The sequence below is a fragment of the Serinus canaria genome, chromosome 12 (assembly GCF_022539315.1).
Source record: "Serinus canaria isolate serCan28SL12 chromosome 12, serCan2020, whole genome shotgun sequence".
Taxonomy (NCBI): Eukaryota; Metazoa; Chordata; class Aves; order Passeriformes; family Fringillidae; genus Serinus; species Serinus canaria.
Window position 1 is genome coordinate 11,694,226 of NC_066326.1, and position 17,120 is coordinate 11,711,345.

At 54.4% G+C, this 17,120-nt stretch overlaps 2 protein-coding genes across 5 annotated transcripts in view; both read right to left on the minus strand.

The window, feature by feature from the left end:
• Nucleotides 1–6,573, minus strand: part of CELSR3 (cadherin EGF LAG seven-pass G-type receptor 3) — a 31,413-nt gene extending 24,840 nt beyond the window's left edge. Inside the window, exon 1 of one of the 2 annotated variants that reach the window (XM_050979274.1) lies at nt 3,447–6,573. In XM_050979274.1, the coding sequence (XP_050835231.1) occupies nt 3,447–6,573 (3,127 nt within the window). The remainder of the gene's footprint in view (nt 1–3,446) is intronic. The other variant, XM_018915086.3, reaches the window with a different exon arrangement.
• Nucleotides 6,574–10,120: 3,547 nt separating this feature from the next.
• NCKIPSD (NCK interacting protein with SH3 domain) overlaps nt 10,121–17,120 on the minus strand; it is a 47,781-nt gene continuing 40,781 nt past the window's right edge. The window contains exons 10-13 of one of the 3 annotated variants that reach the window (XM_030227890.2): nt 15,926–16,054; nt 14,017–14,109; nt 12,333–12,505; nt 10,121–11,773 (exon numbers count right to left, since the gene is read on the minus strand). In XM_030227890.2, the coding sequence (XP_030083750.1) occupies nt 11,570–11,773; nt 12,333–12,505; nt 14,017–14,109; nt 15,926–16,054 (599 nt within the window). In that variant the 3' untranslated portion in view covers nt 10,121–11,569. The other 2 variants (XM_050979243.1, XM_050979244.1) reach the window with 2 other exon arrangements.

Sequence of the window (17,120 nt, forward strand, 5' to 3'; positions counted from 1 at the left end):
GGCATAAGATGCTCCCCAAGCCACCACCAGCCTGGCCGCTCCCCCTGAGGAACCACCTGGTGAGGCAGTACCCCAGGATGGCATCACTTTGACACCAGATCCCTTGTCCACACAGCTGGGTCACATCCCAGCTCCCTCCCCCCACCCTCTCCCTTTGTCCCCTCCTCTCTGTTGGCTCTCTGGTCAAGGCAAGCATAAGCTCCCTCCCCTCTCCTCTCCTCTCCAGCTCCCAGCTCACCCAGAAGCAGCCACAAGGCCTGGGGACAGCTCTTGCTCTCCCCAGGGGCTGCTCAGAGCCCAGCAGATATTTGCCTGATTTATGGCTGTTATTAAGCCTTGGCTCCCACAATGCTGAGGGCATCCTGAGGCAGGCTGGAGGCCAGTAATGCCTCACAGGAGCAAGGACTCTTGCTCCTGTGAGAGAAGAAAGTGAGTTGGAGGGTACCTGATGCCTTTGGCATCACCCATCCCAAGGCAGGACAGCCAAGCATCCATTTCCCAGTTCCCCACAGCAATGTGGAGCCAGGCCTGGCCCCACAGCCCTCCTCAGTAAGCTCCCTCTAACACTGTCCCACCTCAGCATCACACCCAAGGCTGCCTCCCCCCTCCAAGCAGAGGGAAGCAGATGGTTAAGAGAATGACCCACTGCAAATGGGGAAAGAAAAAAAGAAATAAAGCTACCAGAAGAAAGCCCAAAGCTGGCTGGAGGCACTGACCCCCCATGGGAGGCATTTTAATCACGAATGCTCAGCCTTTCTGATTAAATCCTGTGGCTGGAGAGCTGGTGCCTGGTGAATATTCATGCAGCAGAGTGAGGAGTCCTAGAAACACAGCTACAGGGAATGGAGCAAGGAAAAGGGACAAGGGGCTCTAACCCTTGCGCTGGACAGCATTGAGCCATTGTGTTTGCAAGTCCAAGACTGACAATTACCAGCTTCAAAAGAAACTAAGCTAAAGAAGAGCTCCATATCCTCTTCTGCTGAGTGGCAGCAACAGTGTCCAAGAGAGCAAAAACCACTATCCTGACTGCAATGGCTACCCCAGAGGTGCACCCAAGTGTGCTCTGGGGACAGACAGGGCGACTTTCATGTTTGCAGGTGAGGAACAGTGAAACACTTCCAGACAGAAGAGCCAGGAAAACAGAAAGGTATCGGTACAGTGAACATTCCTCACTGCTACTGAAGGGCTTTGCCAGACCTCTCAACATTTTGATAATATTTTACCAGTTAAGAGATCTTGAAAGTAAATCAGGCTCCTATCACCCAGCACAGAAGATGAATGCCATTCTCCTGCACCTGAGCCTCCACACTTACCACCAAGCCCAGAGAAACCAGTCTGAAATGGTTTGAAGTCAACATGTCAGCCTCTCACACTGCCCTGATTTCAGAGTGCTGCTGGCCATGGACAGCCCCCCCATCCCACTGTCTGCATCCTCAGCAGCCAAGAGCAGATTTTAGCAGGCAGAAGTGTACACACGCCTGTGAGAAGCTGAGGTCAGTTTTGAGGCTATCAGCCCTGCTGGAAAGGCACTGGTTTGTGATGGCCCAAGTCTTTTGCCTCCTACAAGGGGCTGAGCTAAGAATACACACAGCTCGCAGGCAGTCAAAATGGCCCCTTGCCCTGTGTTTTAGGGGGATTCAGCCTCCCTCAAATTCACCATAAAGGCAGGGAAGCCACTTCCTCCTAGGATGCTGAGCCTTGGGGCACCCACATAGCTGCTACTGCTGTCTCCCAGCAGCAAGAAGGTGCTGTGTCAGACACAGTGTCTGGGGCAGACAATGCAGCCGGGGCTGAATGTCCTGGCTGCCAGCTCTGCACACCCACCCTGCTCTGCACACAGCAACAGCACGGGGCGGCGGAGCTGCCAGCTGGGCGGGGGGGCTTCCAACAACAAAGACTGAAAAGCCAAACTAGACTTCCACCTCCACAGCCAATATAAAAGCCAACAAAAGGCTCATTTCCCAGCACCTCACTTCCCTCGCAAGAACAGCTCTTCCCCTTCCATCTTCTCCCCTCCTCGAGCACACCTCTCCCATTCTCCCTTCCCGCTGGAAGATGACGACATTCTAATTGCAAGGCCCCCCTTGCCACGAGGCGGCTCCTACAGGACTTCGGGATGTGATTGTCTCCTGCCTTTGTGCAGGGTTAAGTGTGTGAGGAGGCAGGGCTTGCATAAACATACTGGGGCAGAAGCTGGAAAGGTCAAAACCACCCCCACCTCCAGCAAGGGGCTTGAGTTCGCCTGCAGCAGCTCCCGGCCAGCCCTGCGGCTACAATTACCCCTACAGAGCCCCAGCCCACTGCCAGGCTGGTGCTGCTCACGCAGGATTGCCTTGAACAGGTCGCCTGTTAAGCCCTCGCTCCATCTTTTGAAATAAATCCTCCTCTCACAGAATAAGCCAGACTGAGAGAGCTAAAAGGGAAGGCAGCTGGTAGCCGATGGTCAGGGGAGCATCACAATTTAGAGTACGGCTCCCCAGGCACTCCTGGCAATTCAGTGCTTGGCCCCTCCAGAGAGGGCTCTTGCCCTCCTCCTGCAGCCACTCCACGGTTCAGCAATGGACAGATGCCTCCATTTCAGATCATGCTTTAAGAAAGGCTAGTGGTGAAGGCAAAGCTCAGGCTCTGGGAGCTCCAGGTCCAAACCCTGCTTGCTCACAGGCAAGCCCCATGGTCCATCTTTGTCCTGTCCTCAGCTGGGCTAGAGGGCACCCAACACCCCACAAAGCCACCCCTAGCTACAGCTAGCACCTGTATTTGGATACTCCAACAAGAAACTATGCAAGAGTTCCAGGCACTGCACTCAGGTTTGTCACAGCTGTCCCCTGAACACTGAGCTGGCTGCAGAAAGGTGGTACTAGACTTTAGAAGCCACCCTGCACAGCAAGTGTTGGCAGGTGCCACAGCCAGAGTGCGGACTGAACTGTTTGCTGCCAGCAGATGGGTGTTTAAGAGGGCTCCTTCTGCACTGAGCTCAATCCCTCCCTCCTGTGCAGAGCCAGGGAAGCACTCAGTCCCAGCAGAGAGAAGGACCACCTGGGCCTGGGAGCAGGGCAGTGTACCAGCCCCTGGGCCAGCAGCCTGGCCATCCTGGGAACTGCCTCTTTCCTGGGCCAGCACCCCATGGCACACAACACAGTCTGGCTGGCTACAACACCTCCGAAGGTGCCTCACTAGCAGCCAGAAGTGATCTCACAGTTCAGTAACGATGCTTTGTTCTTGCAGACCATTTCCAGCCTTGGCCCCTTTACAGAGCACTGCTCAGCAGCCTGCCTCCCATGCCACCCCTCACACCACTCCAGTAGTACTCTCTGTCTGGAATGGACCCCCAATACAAACTTTGTTACCAATTCCCACTCCCAGTGCACAATGGGCTGCCCCAGAGGGACCTCGCAGAGCCCCCCCGAAGATACTGTACCAAAGATTTAACCATTTTCACTCCCTACCTGTGACAGTCACCAGCATGGAGGCCACAAGCGGACGGTTGTTGTCCAGCTTACGGCTCAGCCTCAGCTCCCCGCTCGACTGATTTACAATCAACAAGTGCAGTTCATTTCCCCGCTCAAAGGAGTAGAAGAGGTGGTCAGATGCATCTGGGTCATATGCTGGGACCTTCCCTATGACCCCTGAGGGGAAGGTGTTGGATTTATTGGACACGTAGTTATTGAACAGGATTTGGAAGTTCTTCAGAACAGGGCTGTTGTCATTCTGGTCCAGGAGTTTGATGTGGACCGTAGCTCTGCTGACCAGAGGGGCAGAGGTGGCCTGCACTACAATCACATATTCAGATTTTGTCTCATAATCCAAGTCTATCAAGGCTGTGAGCTCCCCAGAAAAGATGTCCATCTGGAATATCTCAGGGATGTTGCCCTCCACAATTTGGTACATGATCTGGGCATTGGGTCCCTCATCTGGGTCAACAGCTGTGATTTGGGCCACCACAGAGCCTACGATGCTGTTCTCCTTAACCAGGACCTCAAACTCCTCAGCAGGAAAGACAGGAGCATTGTCATTCACATCCTGAATGGTGACCTGGATGTGAACAGGAGTTCGCTGAGGGGGGATGCCCCTGTCCACAGCGTAGGCAGTCAGTTCGTAGACAGGAACGCTCTCGCGGTCCAGCCTGCGCACGGTGCGAATGATCCCCGAGGTGGGCTCTATGGTGAAGTCTCCATCCCCGTCCTCCCCGTTCTGGAAGGTGTACTGCACCCGCCCATTAGTGTGGGCATCCCGGTCGGTGGCAGAGATCTGGAGCACGCTGGTGAAGGGAGGTGCATCCTCAGAGATCACGCCCTGGTAATGAGGGCTGACAAACTGGGGGGCATTGTCATTAACATCATTCACCATGATTTCAACATACGTGGTGTCTGCCTTCTGGGGGATCCCATTGTCCTTGGCAGTGATAGCCAACGTATACGTGACCTGGTCCTCATAGTCCAGTTCTGCCTGGAGAGTGATGGCCCCAGAGTCTGGATCAATACGAAACTGAGGGACATTGTCTTCCAGGTAGTACGTGATGCGGGCGTTCTCCCCCACATCATCGTCCGTGGCACTGATCACCACCACAGTGCTGCCCACAGGCCGGTCCTCGTTGATGCTCACGGAGTAGTGGGCACTCTGGAACACAGGCCGGTGCGTGTTGGCATCGGTGATGTTGATGTGAACGTGGCAGTTGTCACGCAGGGTGCGATCAGAGGCTGTCACCGTGAGCACATAGCGCCTCTCCTGCTTGTAGTCCAGTGGCAGAGACAGGGTGATGAGCCCCAGCCCACCCTGCGTGCTGATGGAGAAGCGGTTCCGTGTGTTGCCCCCTGTGATCTGGTATGTGATGGCACTGTTCACGTCCCGGTCCACTGCTGTGACGCTGAGGACACTGGTGCCCACAGCCGCATCCTCGTTCAGGCGGATGAAGTATTCCTTCTGGGTGAACTCGGGGCGGTTGTCGTTGACATCCATGACAGTGATGGTGACGCTGGCTGAGGCGGATAAAGACGGAGAGCCATGGTCGTGAGCCTCTACCCCAAAAAAATAGTGCTCGACCGATTCCCGGTCCAAGGGCCCACTGACTGTGATCCACCCCGTGGCACTGTTCACCACAAAGGGTGTGTCAGCCGACACCCCTGTCAGTTTGTACTCCAGGCGCGAATTCTCACCATAGTCTGCATCCACGGCCTGGATGTGGATGACAGAGTGGCCAAGGGGAGCATTCTCCAGGACGGAGATTTGAAAAGGGGTGCTGACAAAAATGGGGGCATGGTCATTGATGTCCACCACCTGGATGCTTGCCATGCCAGTGTTGTTAGAAAGAGGAGGACGCCCCGCATCCTGAGCCCGGATCCTCAGGGCGTACTCCCGCTCCACCTCAAAATCCAGGGGGGCCACCACCTGTATTTCCCCAGTGACACTGTCAATGGAGAACTGGCCCCGACTGTTCCCACTGATGATGTTGTAGTGCACCAGGGCGTTGTTGTCCTTGTCCAGGTCTGTGGCGGTGACACGCAGGATCTCGGTGTGGGGCCGTATGTCCTCCCTCACTTGGACAATGTAGCGCTTCTCACTGAATTGAGGGATGTTGTCATTCTCATCAAGAACTGTGATGTAGACCTTGACAGTGGCGGAGCGGGGCCCCGGCTCCCTGCCCTGGTCGTTGGCTTCCACCACCAGTGAGTACTTCTCCATCTTCTCCCTGTCCACCGGCCCGCTGGTGGTGATGAGGCCGGAACGGGGATCAATCTCAAAGATGTCGTGGGCAGCCCGTTCATTAACAAAGCGGTAACGGATGTTGGCATTGGGCAGGGAGTCGACGTCGGTGGCCCGCAGCTGCAGAATGGGGTATCCCTCCTCAACGTTCTCCCGGATGGTCTCCCGGTACTCGCCCTGCTCGAAGACGGGGTCGTGGTCGTTGCGGTCAGCCACAGTGATGGCCACCATGGTGGTGGCGGAGAGCCGCGGTGTCCCGTGGTCAGTAGCCGTCACTCGGAAGTAGTGCAGGTCCATGCTCTCGCGGTCCAGGGCCTGGGTGGTGGAGATGAGCCCGGCCCGCGGGTCGATGCTGAACAGATCCCGCGAGCGGCTGTTCATCAGCGCGTCCATGGTGTACACCAGCCGCCCCGCCTCGCCCCCGTCGGGGTCCTGGGCCGTCACCACCACCACCGCCGTTCCCGCCGGCTGGTTCTCCGCCACCTCCGCCTGGTAGTTGTACTGGGGGAACAGCGGGTGGCGGTTCGGTGCTGCGCGCCGGCCCCGCCGCCCCGGGGCCGGCGCCGGGACCCAGGGCAGCGGGCGCGGCTGGGCGGCGCGGGGCGCGCAGCGCGGCGGGGACCGGCGGCGTGGCGCCGGGGGCAGCCCCGGGGGCACGGCCGCCGCCCGGCACGGCACGGCGGCGGGGCAGCCCCAGCGGGCTGCCGGCCCCCAGCCTGCCGGCGGCGGCGGTGCGGTGGCCCCCAGCCCGGAGGGGAACAAAGGGAGCAGCAGGAGCGGTAGCAGCACCAGCAGTAGCGGCGGCGGCGGCTCCCGGCGGCGGCGGCAGCAGGAGCGGCTCGGGGCGGCCACCGGCTCCTCCGCCGCTGCCATGGTGCCTCGGCGGCCGCCGCCCGGCCCGGGCGCACGGCGATGGGCTCGGCGCCGCCCCCGCTCGCGCCGGCGATGGCCGCCCCCTGCCCCGCCGCCGCCGCCGCTGCTGCCGGGGGTGGTGGCGGCTCCTCCCGCAGCCCCAACATGGCTCCCGCCGCCCCGCCCCGCCGCGCCCCCGCCCGCCCTGCGCCGCCATCTTGAGCGCGGGCGGCCGGGGCGGGCCGTGCCGGGCGCTCCGGGACGCGGCCGCTCCGGAAGGAACGCGCGGCTCCCTCGCCGGGCACCGCGGGGCGGCCGCTGCCGGCCCTGGAGCGGCGTGGGCCGCCCGCGAGCAATCCCACGGGCTCAGCGCTGCCGCCAGATCTTTGCGAGGGGCTGCACCGGCAGGTTCGGAGCGTCCCTGCCAAAGCTGCAGCGCCCGCAGACACCGGGACACCGTGCGCACAGCACGCACCTGCTGAGCCCACCGACCCGCTGCTGCGACACTGCCGCTGCACCCGGTGCCAGAACGGTGCCCGTGTCACTGTCAGCGTCCCCAGGGCCAGGCTGTGCCCCCGTGCCCGAGGAGAGCCCGCGGGCACAGCTTCCCTGCCGCCGGCACAAAGGGCGAGGCAGGAGAGTGCCAGCGGTTGGGCAGGAGGCACTGCCGTGCCTTGGCAGCTCCACGGGCCTCTTCCACTCCCCCATGGCCATCAGGCAGCACCACGTTGGCCATCTGCAAGGATGGGTTTTACCGTGTGAATGAAGACAGGCTTCCCTGTGTCCCGCTCCTCCAGGCAGTGCAAGTGGTGTCACAGCCCAGCCTCTGCCACCCAGCTCCCCACCCATGGGCACCCAAGTGCTTGGCACAAATTTAGCTATCATTTAGCTATCCCACTTTGCTGCCCTGACACAGACCCCAGCTGCCAACACCCACAAGGTGTGGTACCGTCACCAGAGGGAAAGCTGCAGATTTTGCTTCCTGCATCCCCAATATCAAATAAAACCAACAACTAAGTTTGAGGCCCTTCCATTATGGTGATTTATTAATGCATCATCCTCATAATTTAGCTGTTGGTTTGATTCAATCAACTAATATCTCATTCTAATCCACTGGAGATTATAACAGGGTTTAGATCCTCATTCGTGTTTTGCGTGCCATGGTAGAGGGACATCCTTGGCCACGTCCTGCTGAAGGAGAGGGCACACTAGGGCAAATGCTAGGGAAGAAAGAACTGTGTCAGGGAGGAAAATGGAGCAAATCTGGGAGATGGGAGTTTAGGGTGGGGCAGGGAAGGGCAGGGCATACATGAGACACACTGTGCCTCCACGCACATCCTAGCTCCAAAGGGGCCCTCCCACTACCTGCAGAAGCCAAGGCCTGGCCACCCCTGGGGAAGCCACAGGGTGGGCAGAGCAGGCAGGGCTTGTCCTTGCCCTGCTGCTTGTGCTGATCATGTATTGTAGGATCATGACAGGAAGTACCAGGCAGGCCCTAAAGTGGTGGCCAGTGCAGCTCAGCACGTGCCACAGAGAAGTTCCCCTGGTGCTTACACAATGCTCAGGGCTGACACCCAGTGAATATGGATGCCTCGCCCCTGGAAAAGCCAACATGTTAATTTATGAACTCCATAGGATGGGTAATCTGCAGTGATTACCTCCTCAACCACCACACCTCTGGCTTGGGCAGTCCAGCACCAGCACTGACAGGGCTGTGGCCGTACCAGCCATGGGCATAGTGCGCTCTTGGGGGATTTACGTTCTCCCCTGCAGACCCTTAATTATCCACTTGAGCCCTCTCAGTGCTGTTAGGATAAGGCCAGAGCAGCCCTGGCCCTGCACACAGCTCACCCAAGAAACCTCATTTAACACAGAGCAGCTCATCACTCACATGCAACAGGAACATGCTGGCTGATTATACATCACACCTCCTCAAACTGGGGATGTGCCATCAGGAAACCAAATCAGGAGAGAGGCAATACTTTTTAAAAGTAATGAAGGCTTTCAAGTTTATTTGTTCTAATTACCCAGATGACAGCTCAGGGGAGGAGGAGAAAATTATCAGGGTATTACTGCCACAAAATAGTTGTAATTGAATCATTCCAGACAATAAAGCAGAAGCGCAGGTCACAGGCAATGTGTCACTCCCCCCGCGCCAGCCACCAACACCCCTCAGTGTTGCACCACAATAAAAATACCAATACAAGGAGACACTGCTCTAATTGTGCATTATTACAGACAACAATCTTGAGTGTCTCACCTATATGGAGAGCAGGATCTGCTGAGCAGGCTGGAACAGGGAGTTTACATGCTGCAGTTTGATTCCCTGTGATGAGTGAAGGCCTCTCCTGTGCAGCAGGTGCATCTCTCTGCCTGGACCCCACAGCCAGCTGCCCCCCAGCTCTTCTAGCCCTTGCTTCAGTGGCAGCAGGGTGGTAGGGCAGAGGGTGTTATGCTACTGTGCAGCTGGGATAGGGTGAGTAATCCCACGGACACCGACGGCTTGGGGATGCCAGTGGGAGCCACCAGCTCTGCAGTCTGGGCTCCTGGCAAGCAGAGCCACAGCTCCTGCCACTGCTGGGTTTGTCTGGCACAGCAAAGCCTGTGCTGCGTCACTGAGGGCAAATGCCAGATGAACATCTCACCACAGCAGCACGTCACGGCCAACAAGAAGCCCCAGCAGCCCTCGGAAGCAAGCCGAGGTTAGCACAGGGGCACACGTGCTGCACAGAGCAATGAGGCACAGGAGAGCCACCTTGGGGACACACCAGTGAGCACTGGCAGCCTTATGTGTCACAACAGAGCCAGATGTGCAAACTGCACACTTCAAGGCCACATGCTAGGGGACTTTGGAGAAACAGGCCAAAGAGGCAGGAGCTGGGACAGTCCTGGCCCTGATTCTGCAGGTAGCTGAGTTTGATGCCATCCCTATGTTTGGAGTGGCACAGCTTATACCTGGCATTTACACCCCTGCCCTGGCAGGACTGTGCCCATGGCCTGGCTGTCTCTCTTGACACAGAGCCAACAGCAGACACCAGCTTCCTGCTGCCAACATAGTGCTCTGCCCTGTGCCTGCTGTCCTCCACTGAAGAACCCCTGCCATCCCAGGCACACCAGAGCTGCAGGCACAGGCTGAGGTTTGGGAGCACACATCCACAGCCAAAGCATGATTCATTACACTTGGTACAGACCATTAAACCCTTCCTTGCTCAGGCTGGCTTCCAGAGCAGCTCTGCTGGGAGCCAGCTGAGGCTGCACATACCTTGTGGGAAGGAAACTGAGAGTCCAGCTCTGCCAAACCCTTCATGTGGAGCAGCGATGCTGGGCAGGCCCCAGGAGTGATGGCTGTGCCCCTAGCAAGGGCTGCTGCCCTCCACCCTTCCTTGTCAGCCAGCAACTTGGTAGAGAAAGACAAGGCAAGAAGCTGAATGAGGGAAAACAACTGCATTATCCCCATTTGGAGATCAGCACCCACTGCTCTGCCTCTCTGGGCAGCAGGCACCCAACCGCTCCTGACGTTTTGGTGCCCCACGACAGGACTGGGCAGGCAGGGCTACACTCACAGAAGTCCAGTTTAAGACGTTTTTATTCTTCTGCAGGTTACACTTAGTGTTTAAGAAAATACAGGATCCCTTTTGACATTCACACATTTTTACAGGGAAAAAATAGGTTTCTCTACTAGGGTGGTTATTAAGCTTGGGCATTCCCAGGCTGATTTCTGTGCCCCCCTTGGCTGCCAGGCCAACACCCTCCGATCTCAAAGCACCACTGCCCTAGTGGCCAATCCAGGCCTGCAGAGCTTGTGTCATCCCCTCAAGCTTACAAAAAAAAAGAAATTAAAGTAAATACAGTGCCCAGTATTTCCAGTTTCACAGCTCCTACACTGGCTACTGCAAAAGAAGACCTGGAGACAGGGAGTGACCACACTGTGCGCACAAATATCTAAGAGACCCACGTTAGTGTGTGTGACTGTCTGGACCAGAGAAGCAGGTTAATCCCATTTGCTAAAAACCTAGAGGAAATAAAAATAAGGGTTCCCCACAATTAGCGTAGTCACAAACAGCTACTGGACACCAGGCTCACGCTGCCTCTGAGCACTGCCATGGGGACAGGGAGGGCAGCGAGGCAGAGCTACTACAAAGCTCAAGGCAAGAAATGCACGCGCTTCACGACCAGAGTGTGCCTGCCCCAGGGCAGCCCCTCTGCCTGAGGCAATGCTTCAACAGAGGTGGCAAGTGGCAGCTTCACTTGGCAGGACACGTCTTTGTGCTGTGTCCAACCAAGGGCTTCCTAAGGGCAGTGTCATCCATGTGGCTCTTACTAGGCTGCCACAGTGTGCAAGAAATTCAGATTCAAACATCACTATAGAAAGCAGATTGAAAAGCAGCTGCTGGGGTAAGACCTCCATGACCCAAGGTGGGCTGCTGCCCAGAGGCAAAGCTGAAGGCTAGGAAGGAGTGAAAGGCTCACTAGACGAGGCGTTAGACAGCGAGCAGCTACTTTCCCTTGGCAGGGCTGCAGCACATTGGCACTAGCAGCAGGAAACGAAACAGATGTTACAAAAGCTTCTTCCAAGCACCAGCGGACTCCACTTGGTCACTGCAGGGAGAGAGACGCACATGGAAAAGAAGTGATACTCTAAGGCAAAGGCCTTTCTCTTCAGGACCTCGGGACACCAGTGCAGCTAAACATCCCCCCATGCTGGCTGCTAAGCCCCCACAAGCTCTCTGCCCTTCCCACTAACACCAGCTGCCAAAATAGCTCCTGCTGAGTCTTGCAGGCAAACCACGTGCCAGCGCCCACCCTGCTCTGCCTGCCCCGGGCACCAGGCCCCGGGGGCACCCCTCACCCTCTCTGCCACTGGCGCTTCCACAGGGCCGGTGAACACTGTCCCAACCTTAGGCCTCGCACAGAGGGAGATAAGGTATGAGCTGTACTGGGAGGGAATAGGGAGAAAGTGTCAACAAAAGACATAGTCGATCCAAGTGGTTCAAACTCCAGTCCAAGCTGAGGAGCATTAGCTGGTACCAGAAGAGATTTCTGGGAATTCCTTATAAATCTCCAAGATGATCAGTTTCTCCATCTGGCACTGCTGGTCCTCCTCCTCCTCACCCAGGATGCGCTGCAGGATGCCCTGCAGGTCAGTGAGGCGGTGCTGGTGCTGCAGATAGGGCGTGGAGCGGATGATGGCATGCATCAGGGACAGATACTCCATCCTCAGCTGCCAAGTGGGAGGGGAGACAAAACACAGAGCACAGTGAAAGATTTGAAGTGAGATAAACAACCTGCCAGCCTCCATGACAGCATGAGCACAGGAAAACAGCTGCTTGCTGCTGCACCATCAACCAGAGCACAACTCCAGAGGCACCTGCTTTTCCTTAAGTATCATTAGTAACTATGGAAAACTCTGCTTTTCCCACAGCAAGAGTGCTGCTCCTCCCCCGCCCTTGAACACATGCACATTCCCCGCCTCTTGCAACACCAAAGAGAAATTCCTCCTACTACTACTCACAGAGGGTCTCTCTTCCCAAAGATTCCTGGCCAGAAGTGTGCAGACCACCAGAAACCTGGCAACTTTGTTCAGCTATGCTGGTGTGCTGGGCAGGATAAATCTTCCCTTCCTCCTCAGCTCTGAAGGCTGATGTAAGCACCCAGAAATGTTGTGCCCACCCCAGAACTCCACTCTTGCCTGCACCAGCAGGCCCCATGAGGGGCCAGGAAAAACACCATTGCTTGGGACTGTGCTCCCTCCCCCAGTGCCTATGGGTTACTGTGAGCACCTTGTCTCCAGGGGAGAGATCCGCAATCTGCCGCACCAGGATGTCTATCAGGACCATCATGTCTGTGTGATAGAAGATGCTGGCTGTATCCTTGCTGGCAAAGATGTCCTGCAGAAACTTCAGCACTGAGTGTGGTGGCTGAGGCTGATGCTTGAAGATGCAAACTGGATCATCTGGGGGCAGAGACACTGTGCTGAGCCACACGCTCCCCATTGCCCCTCTGCTCCATTCTCAGTCCACTTCCCTTTATGAGACCCTTTAGAGAGGAGGCTGCCCTGCCCTCAGCCAGCCACTCCCTGCCCATGGATAGCTCTGGTGCTCAAAGATGTGTAATCAGGATGGCAGCACTGCAGGCTACCAAGATAAGAACAAACTCATTATGATGAGCATTAATCTCTGTTTATGTTTCACTGACCATCCCAGGTGAGAGCACATTAGCACAATGCTTCTCAGTATCTCCTCTTTTTGCTCAACAGCCACCACTCATTTTCTCCCTGGTTTATTAAAAGGGGTTCAATAACCCCTCTGAAAAGCCCATCAGAGCCTGTACCAAAAACAAGCTTTCACCAGAGACCAGGCTAGTACTGTCCCAGAAGCAAGAAAAGAAACAGTTCCAAGTTTAAATGAGCCACCACATCCTGTTCTCTTGCAACACACATCCCTGCAGACTCCAAGAGGGGCTCTGGGCCATGGCAGCTCCTCCAGCAGTTGTCAGGAAGGCGGGCGAAACAGAAGCATCTTCATTAGGTTGTGGCCCCCCTCTTTCTTCTCCCAGCTCCTCACTGTAAGGTGATCTCTGCAGGGAATCTGGCAGGGAAAGGGCTAAACAAAGGCTTTGGGAGGAGGCCAGACAGAAGAGCACCGAGGTGCCTGCTGCCCTCAAGCTGATATAGTAGCAGACTGATTTGCAGCCCCAAAGAGAACTAAAGCCAGAGAAAGATGAGCTGCATGCATCGCAGGATGGGTTATTTCCAGCAGCTCAACAAAATGAGTTCTCTCAGGCAGTAAAGCTCCCGTGCTCCAGAAGGTATTAGCAAGCACAAGAGTGGCCTGCAGCACAGGCTGAGAGACCTGGCACCACTCTTCCTGCAGAGATCTCCAGTGTTCCAGCAATCTGCTCTGCAACAGCTCCACAAGTACACTGGATTTCACTCCGTGCCTGAAGCAGACACAAGGCTAACCCTCTGCTGGCAATTCAAAAATGGAAAGTTCCACTCTAAGCAGCATTTCTGAAGACAGAAGCTCCCTCTGCATCTGTCCCCCAGGGCAGATGTTTGCCAGCACATGCAGAGGTTTCTATGCCAGCACACATTGAGTCCTCTGCCTGGCCAAGGACAGAAGTGGCCAAGGACCAGCTTGCCTCCTAGACAAGAGCTTGCCCATGGCAGCTGGTCCATACTCTGAGATGGAGCTGATCTGACCCAGAAGTATGGAAATGGCAGCCCCTCCTCTGTCTCTAGATGCCATTAGCCATTACCTTATTCCTTGTGCAGCTCCATCCTCAGTAACGCAGACTGTCACCCTTACAAACTCAACAGGAAGCAGCACAGCACAGCCTGAGCTGACAGCTCCTCAGCCACCTGCACCCCTGACATCCTACCCTGTAAGAGCATGGCCGTGTCTCCCCAAGGATCTTTGTGCACCCCCTCTCAGGCATGCAACAGTGCCACACACACACACTCACCTCCTCTGTTCAGCAGCAGCAGCAGCTTCTCTGTGAAAGTCTTCACATTGGAGTGCTTGCTTATTGTAGTCATGATCACACTGTGTTCTGGAACTAAGGAAGAAACCTGTTCAGTATCTCCCTTTTCTCCTGAAGACCATGGTGATAAAAACACACAACGTGTGCCCCCTATTTAACATCAATACTCTGGGGTGCTTTGGGGAGCCACAGTCTATCAGGGCTACAAAAGGTTTCAGGCCAGAGTAGGTAAGCAGGGAGAGAGAAGGTGAAATAAATCTGGAAACAGCACATGAAACACTTGCAACTTGGTGCTTTCTCCATATATCTCATTCATATGTGGGTTCCCACCTTGCCAGCCAAACACTGGGAAAATACCTTGCAAAGGCTTTATGTTGTCAATCATTACCTCTGCTCACAACCCTCTGCAGCCAAGGGCTCCATTCTTTGGTACCTTCTTCCTTCCTACCAGCAGTACCCTTCTGGAACTTAGAGTCTTATGAGTTCTCTTAAGAAGGGTCCCAGGAGCATCCCAGAAGAGAAAAGTTTTTCCCAGCCCTCAGAACTGTGCTGTGCAAGTGCACAGGCTGAAGACTTCTAGGAACTGTCCCTTTGCCTGGTCTGGGAGTGATTTGCTGTAAAATGCATTTATCCTAGCAGAGCTTTTGTGTGTGTGTGAGTGTGCACACTTAATCACATAAACAGCTCAGTGTGGCTATTTCTGTGGCCTGTAATATTTCACAGGCTGTAAAGTGTTTCAGGATCCTGAAGGACATCGATAGAATATGCATTTAGGAGAGTTTTTGAACTAATGCTGCACCACTGAACTGCATGAATGATGAATCTTGCAGACATAGGGATAAAAATTCAATCCACCAATAAGGAATGTGAACATCATTTAACATGTTCTTAGCATCAGAGAAAAAGTCACTGCTCTTAGCTATGCCCCAGGTGGGCAATAATCCCCAGAAACACACTGCCTGTCATGCATTACTGACTAATTACAGTAGCCAGCAAGGATGTGGATAAGTGTGGGAAGGGGTAATGAATGAAAGCAGCAGAGACATACTTTATCAGTTTCTGTGCACTCAACTTTCACAGGAAATTAGAAACTTCTGCCTAAATTTGAATGATGCACAACCCAAAATAACAGGTAAATTACTGGACATTGCTGCTTTATCCTCCCCTCCTCCAAAAATTCCAGGATAATGTCATGAAGTAGACCAAGGGTAAATAAATAACTAAAGACAATTGGAGCAACAGGAGACTGGGTTAAGGAATGGCCTCTCTTAGCAGGACCTGGAACTATACTCCAATCTTCCATCAGGCTTCAAAATGTGCAGGCAGAGAGAAGGAAGATGCTCTTCCCTAAGGACCTGATCTGCTGTCTGTCCTCATGGAACTCAGGAGGGCAGGGAGGAGAGAGAACAAGGGCAAAGAGGGGAGAGCACATCTCAGGCCAATGCTGAAGGGCCTGGCCTCAGCAACTTGGCACTGAATGAGCTTCAGGCAGTGTGGATAGGGAAGCAGAAGCTTTGCCAAGACCTGCAGAAGGCAGAGGACTTTTGCTGTGAGTTGGTATTGAGAAATTCCCACTGAAGCATCTTCTCTCCCAGGTCTATAAATTAACTCCAATAAATTAACTCCACCCATGCTCTGCAAGTACACCCCAACAACTCTTTTGACTGGGCACCGTGGAAGCCCAGTGACAAATCCACTGAGCTGCCCAGAGCTGCTGGGCAGGGACTCTCAGACCATTTTTTCCTCGAGGGTTTTGCATGACATTTAAACACAGTGTAGTGCCAGAGACCAGGAGAGCTGGTTGGTGGTTATAGCACCATCAAGACCCATTTTTCACACTCTCACTCCAGACCACTGAAATCCTGCCAAGGCAGAGCAGCACCAGTTCAACCTGGAATGTGGAGATTGAAGGCCAGAAGGACGTTGACAAATAAGTCAGGCAGCTGGTCAGTGGTGTCCGAGGGCAGCCCATCCTCAATCACATCCAGCAGGAACTGCACAAACTGAGAGTTGAGATGTTCTGCACAAGGAGAAAGGGCATTAACAGCACAGTGCAAAATAAACCAAGCAACAAGGGACCACCCAAGCCATTTCTCTGATCTTTTATGCTTAAAAACCATTAGTGTCAGCCTCTGGGGAATGAAGGGCTCTTCAAGTGGACTAGACAGACCACTGAAGCATCTTTGTGTGAGACACAGTGCAGGGAGTTGCTGAAATTTGGTACCCCAAACGGAATTTTTTTTTTTTTTTGAGTAAACAAAACACCAAATCCTGCTCTAGCTGCTGCAGAAACAATACCACCAATGAAGGCTTCAAGGTAGGAAGAGATTGGCATTCTTGACCACTGGTTCATTAAATCTCTTTCAAAAAAACCCTAATAACCTAGATCATTAGTAATAACCCAGTTTTCAATTCAGCTATTAGGAAAGCTCAGGAGCTCATGCAAATAAGTCCACCTGCAGGAAATAACTGCCAGGGTTACACAAGGAGAGATAAATAGGAGGTGAAGAGGCTCATTCCAGTCTCTACTGCACCACTTTAAATCTTGTACATGTTTACCCAGGGTTAAGGTAAAGCTGCTGACAAGATATTTATAAAAATCTCTACTGCATTTCTAGGAAAATTAAGCTCAGAATTTCCCAAATACAAAACAGCTGTGGAAAGAAGTGGGCAGGGCTTTCTGGCTGAAATGAAAGGACAGAGGATAAAATAGGGACAATATTTGCACTTTGTAATTGACCACAATACCCTTAATCATCTCCACTTTCCCTAAGAGCCTGAATTACAGAGAGCTGCACTATCCTACTAGAAGAGAGACCAGAAAGAGGCCACATTATGCAGCTGACAGCCTTAGTGGGTGTTTGTGTAGGGATCTGGGATCTCAGCCTCATCAGCAGACAGTCTCCAAAGCAAGTAAGAGCTGTGTGCTTTCACACAGGCCAGAGGTAAAAAAAAATAATGCCATTTAGTCACGGGGATGGGCAAATCCATGTTGCCTGCAGCATGGCATTCAGTCCTCCACTGCTCTAACCCAGATTTGTGCTGCTCTTTGGAAATGTGGCATCTCAGCCCTGTGCCTCAGCTGC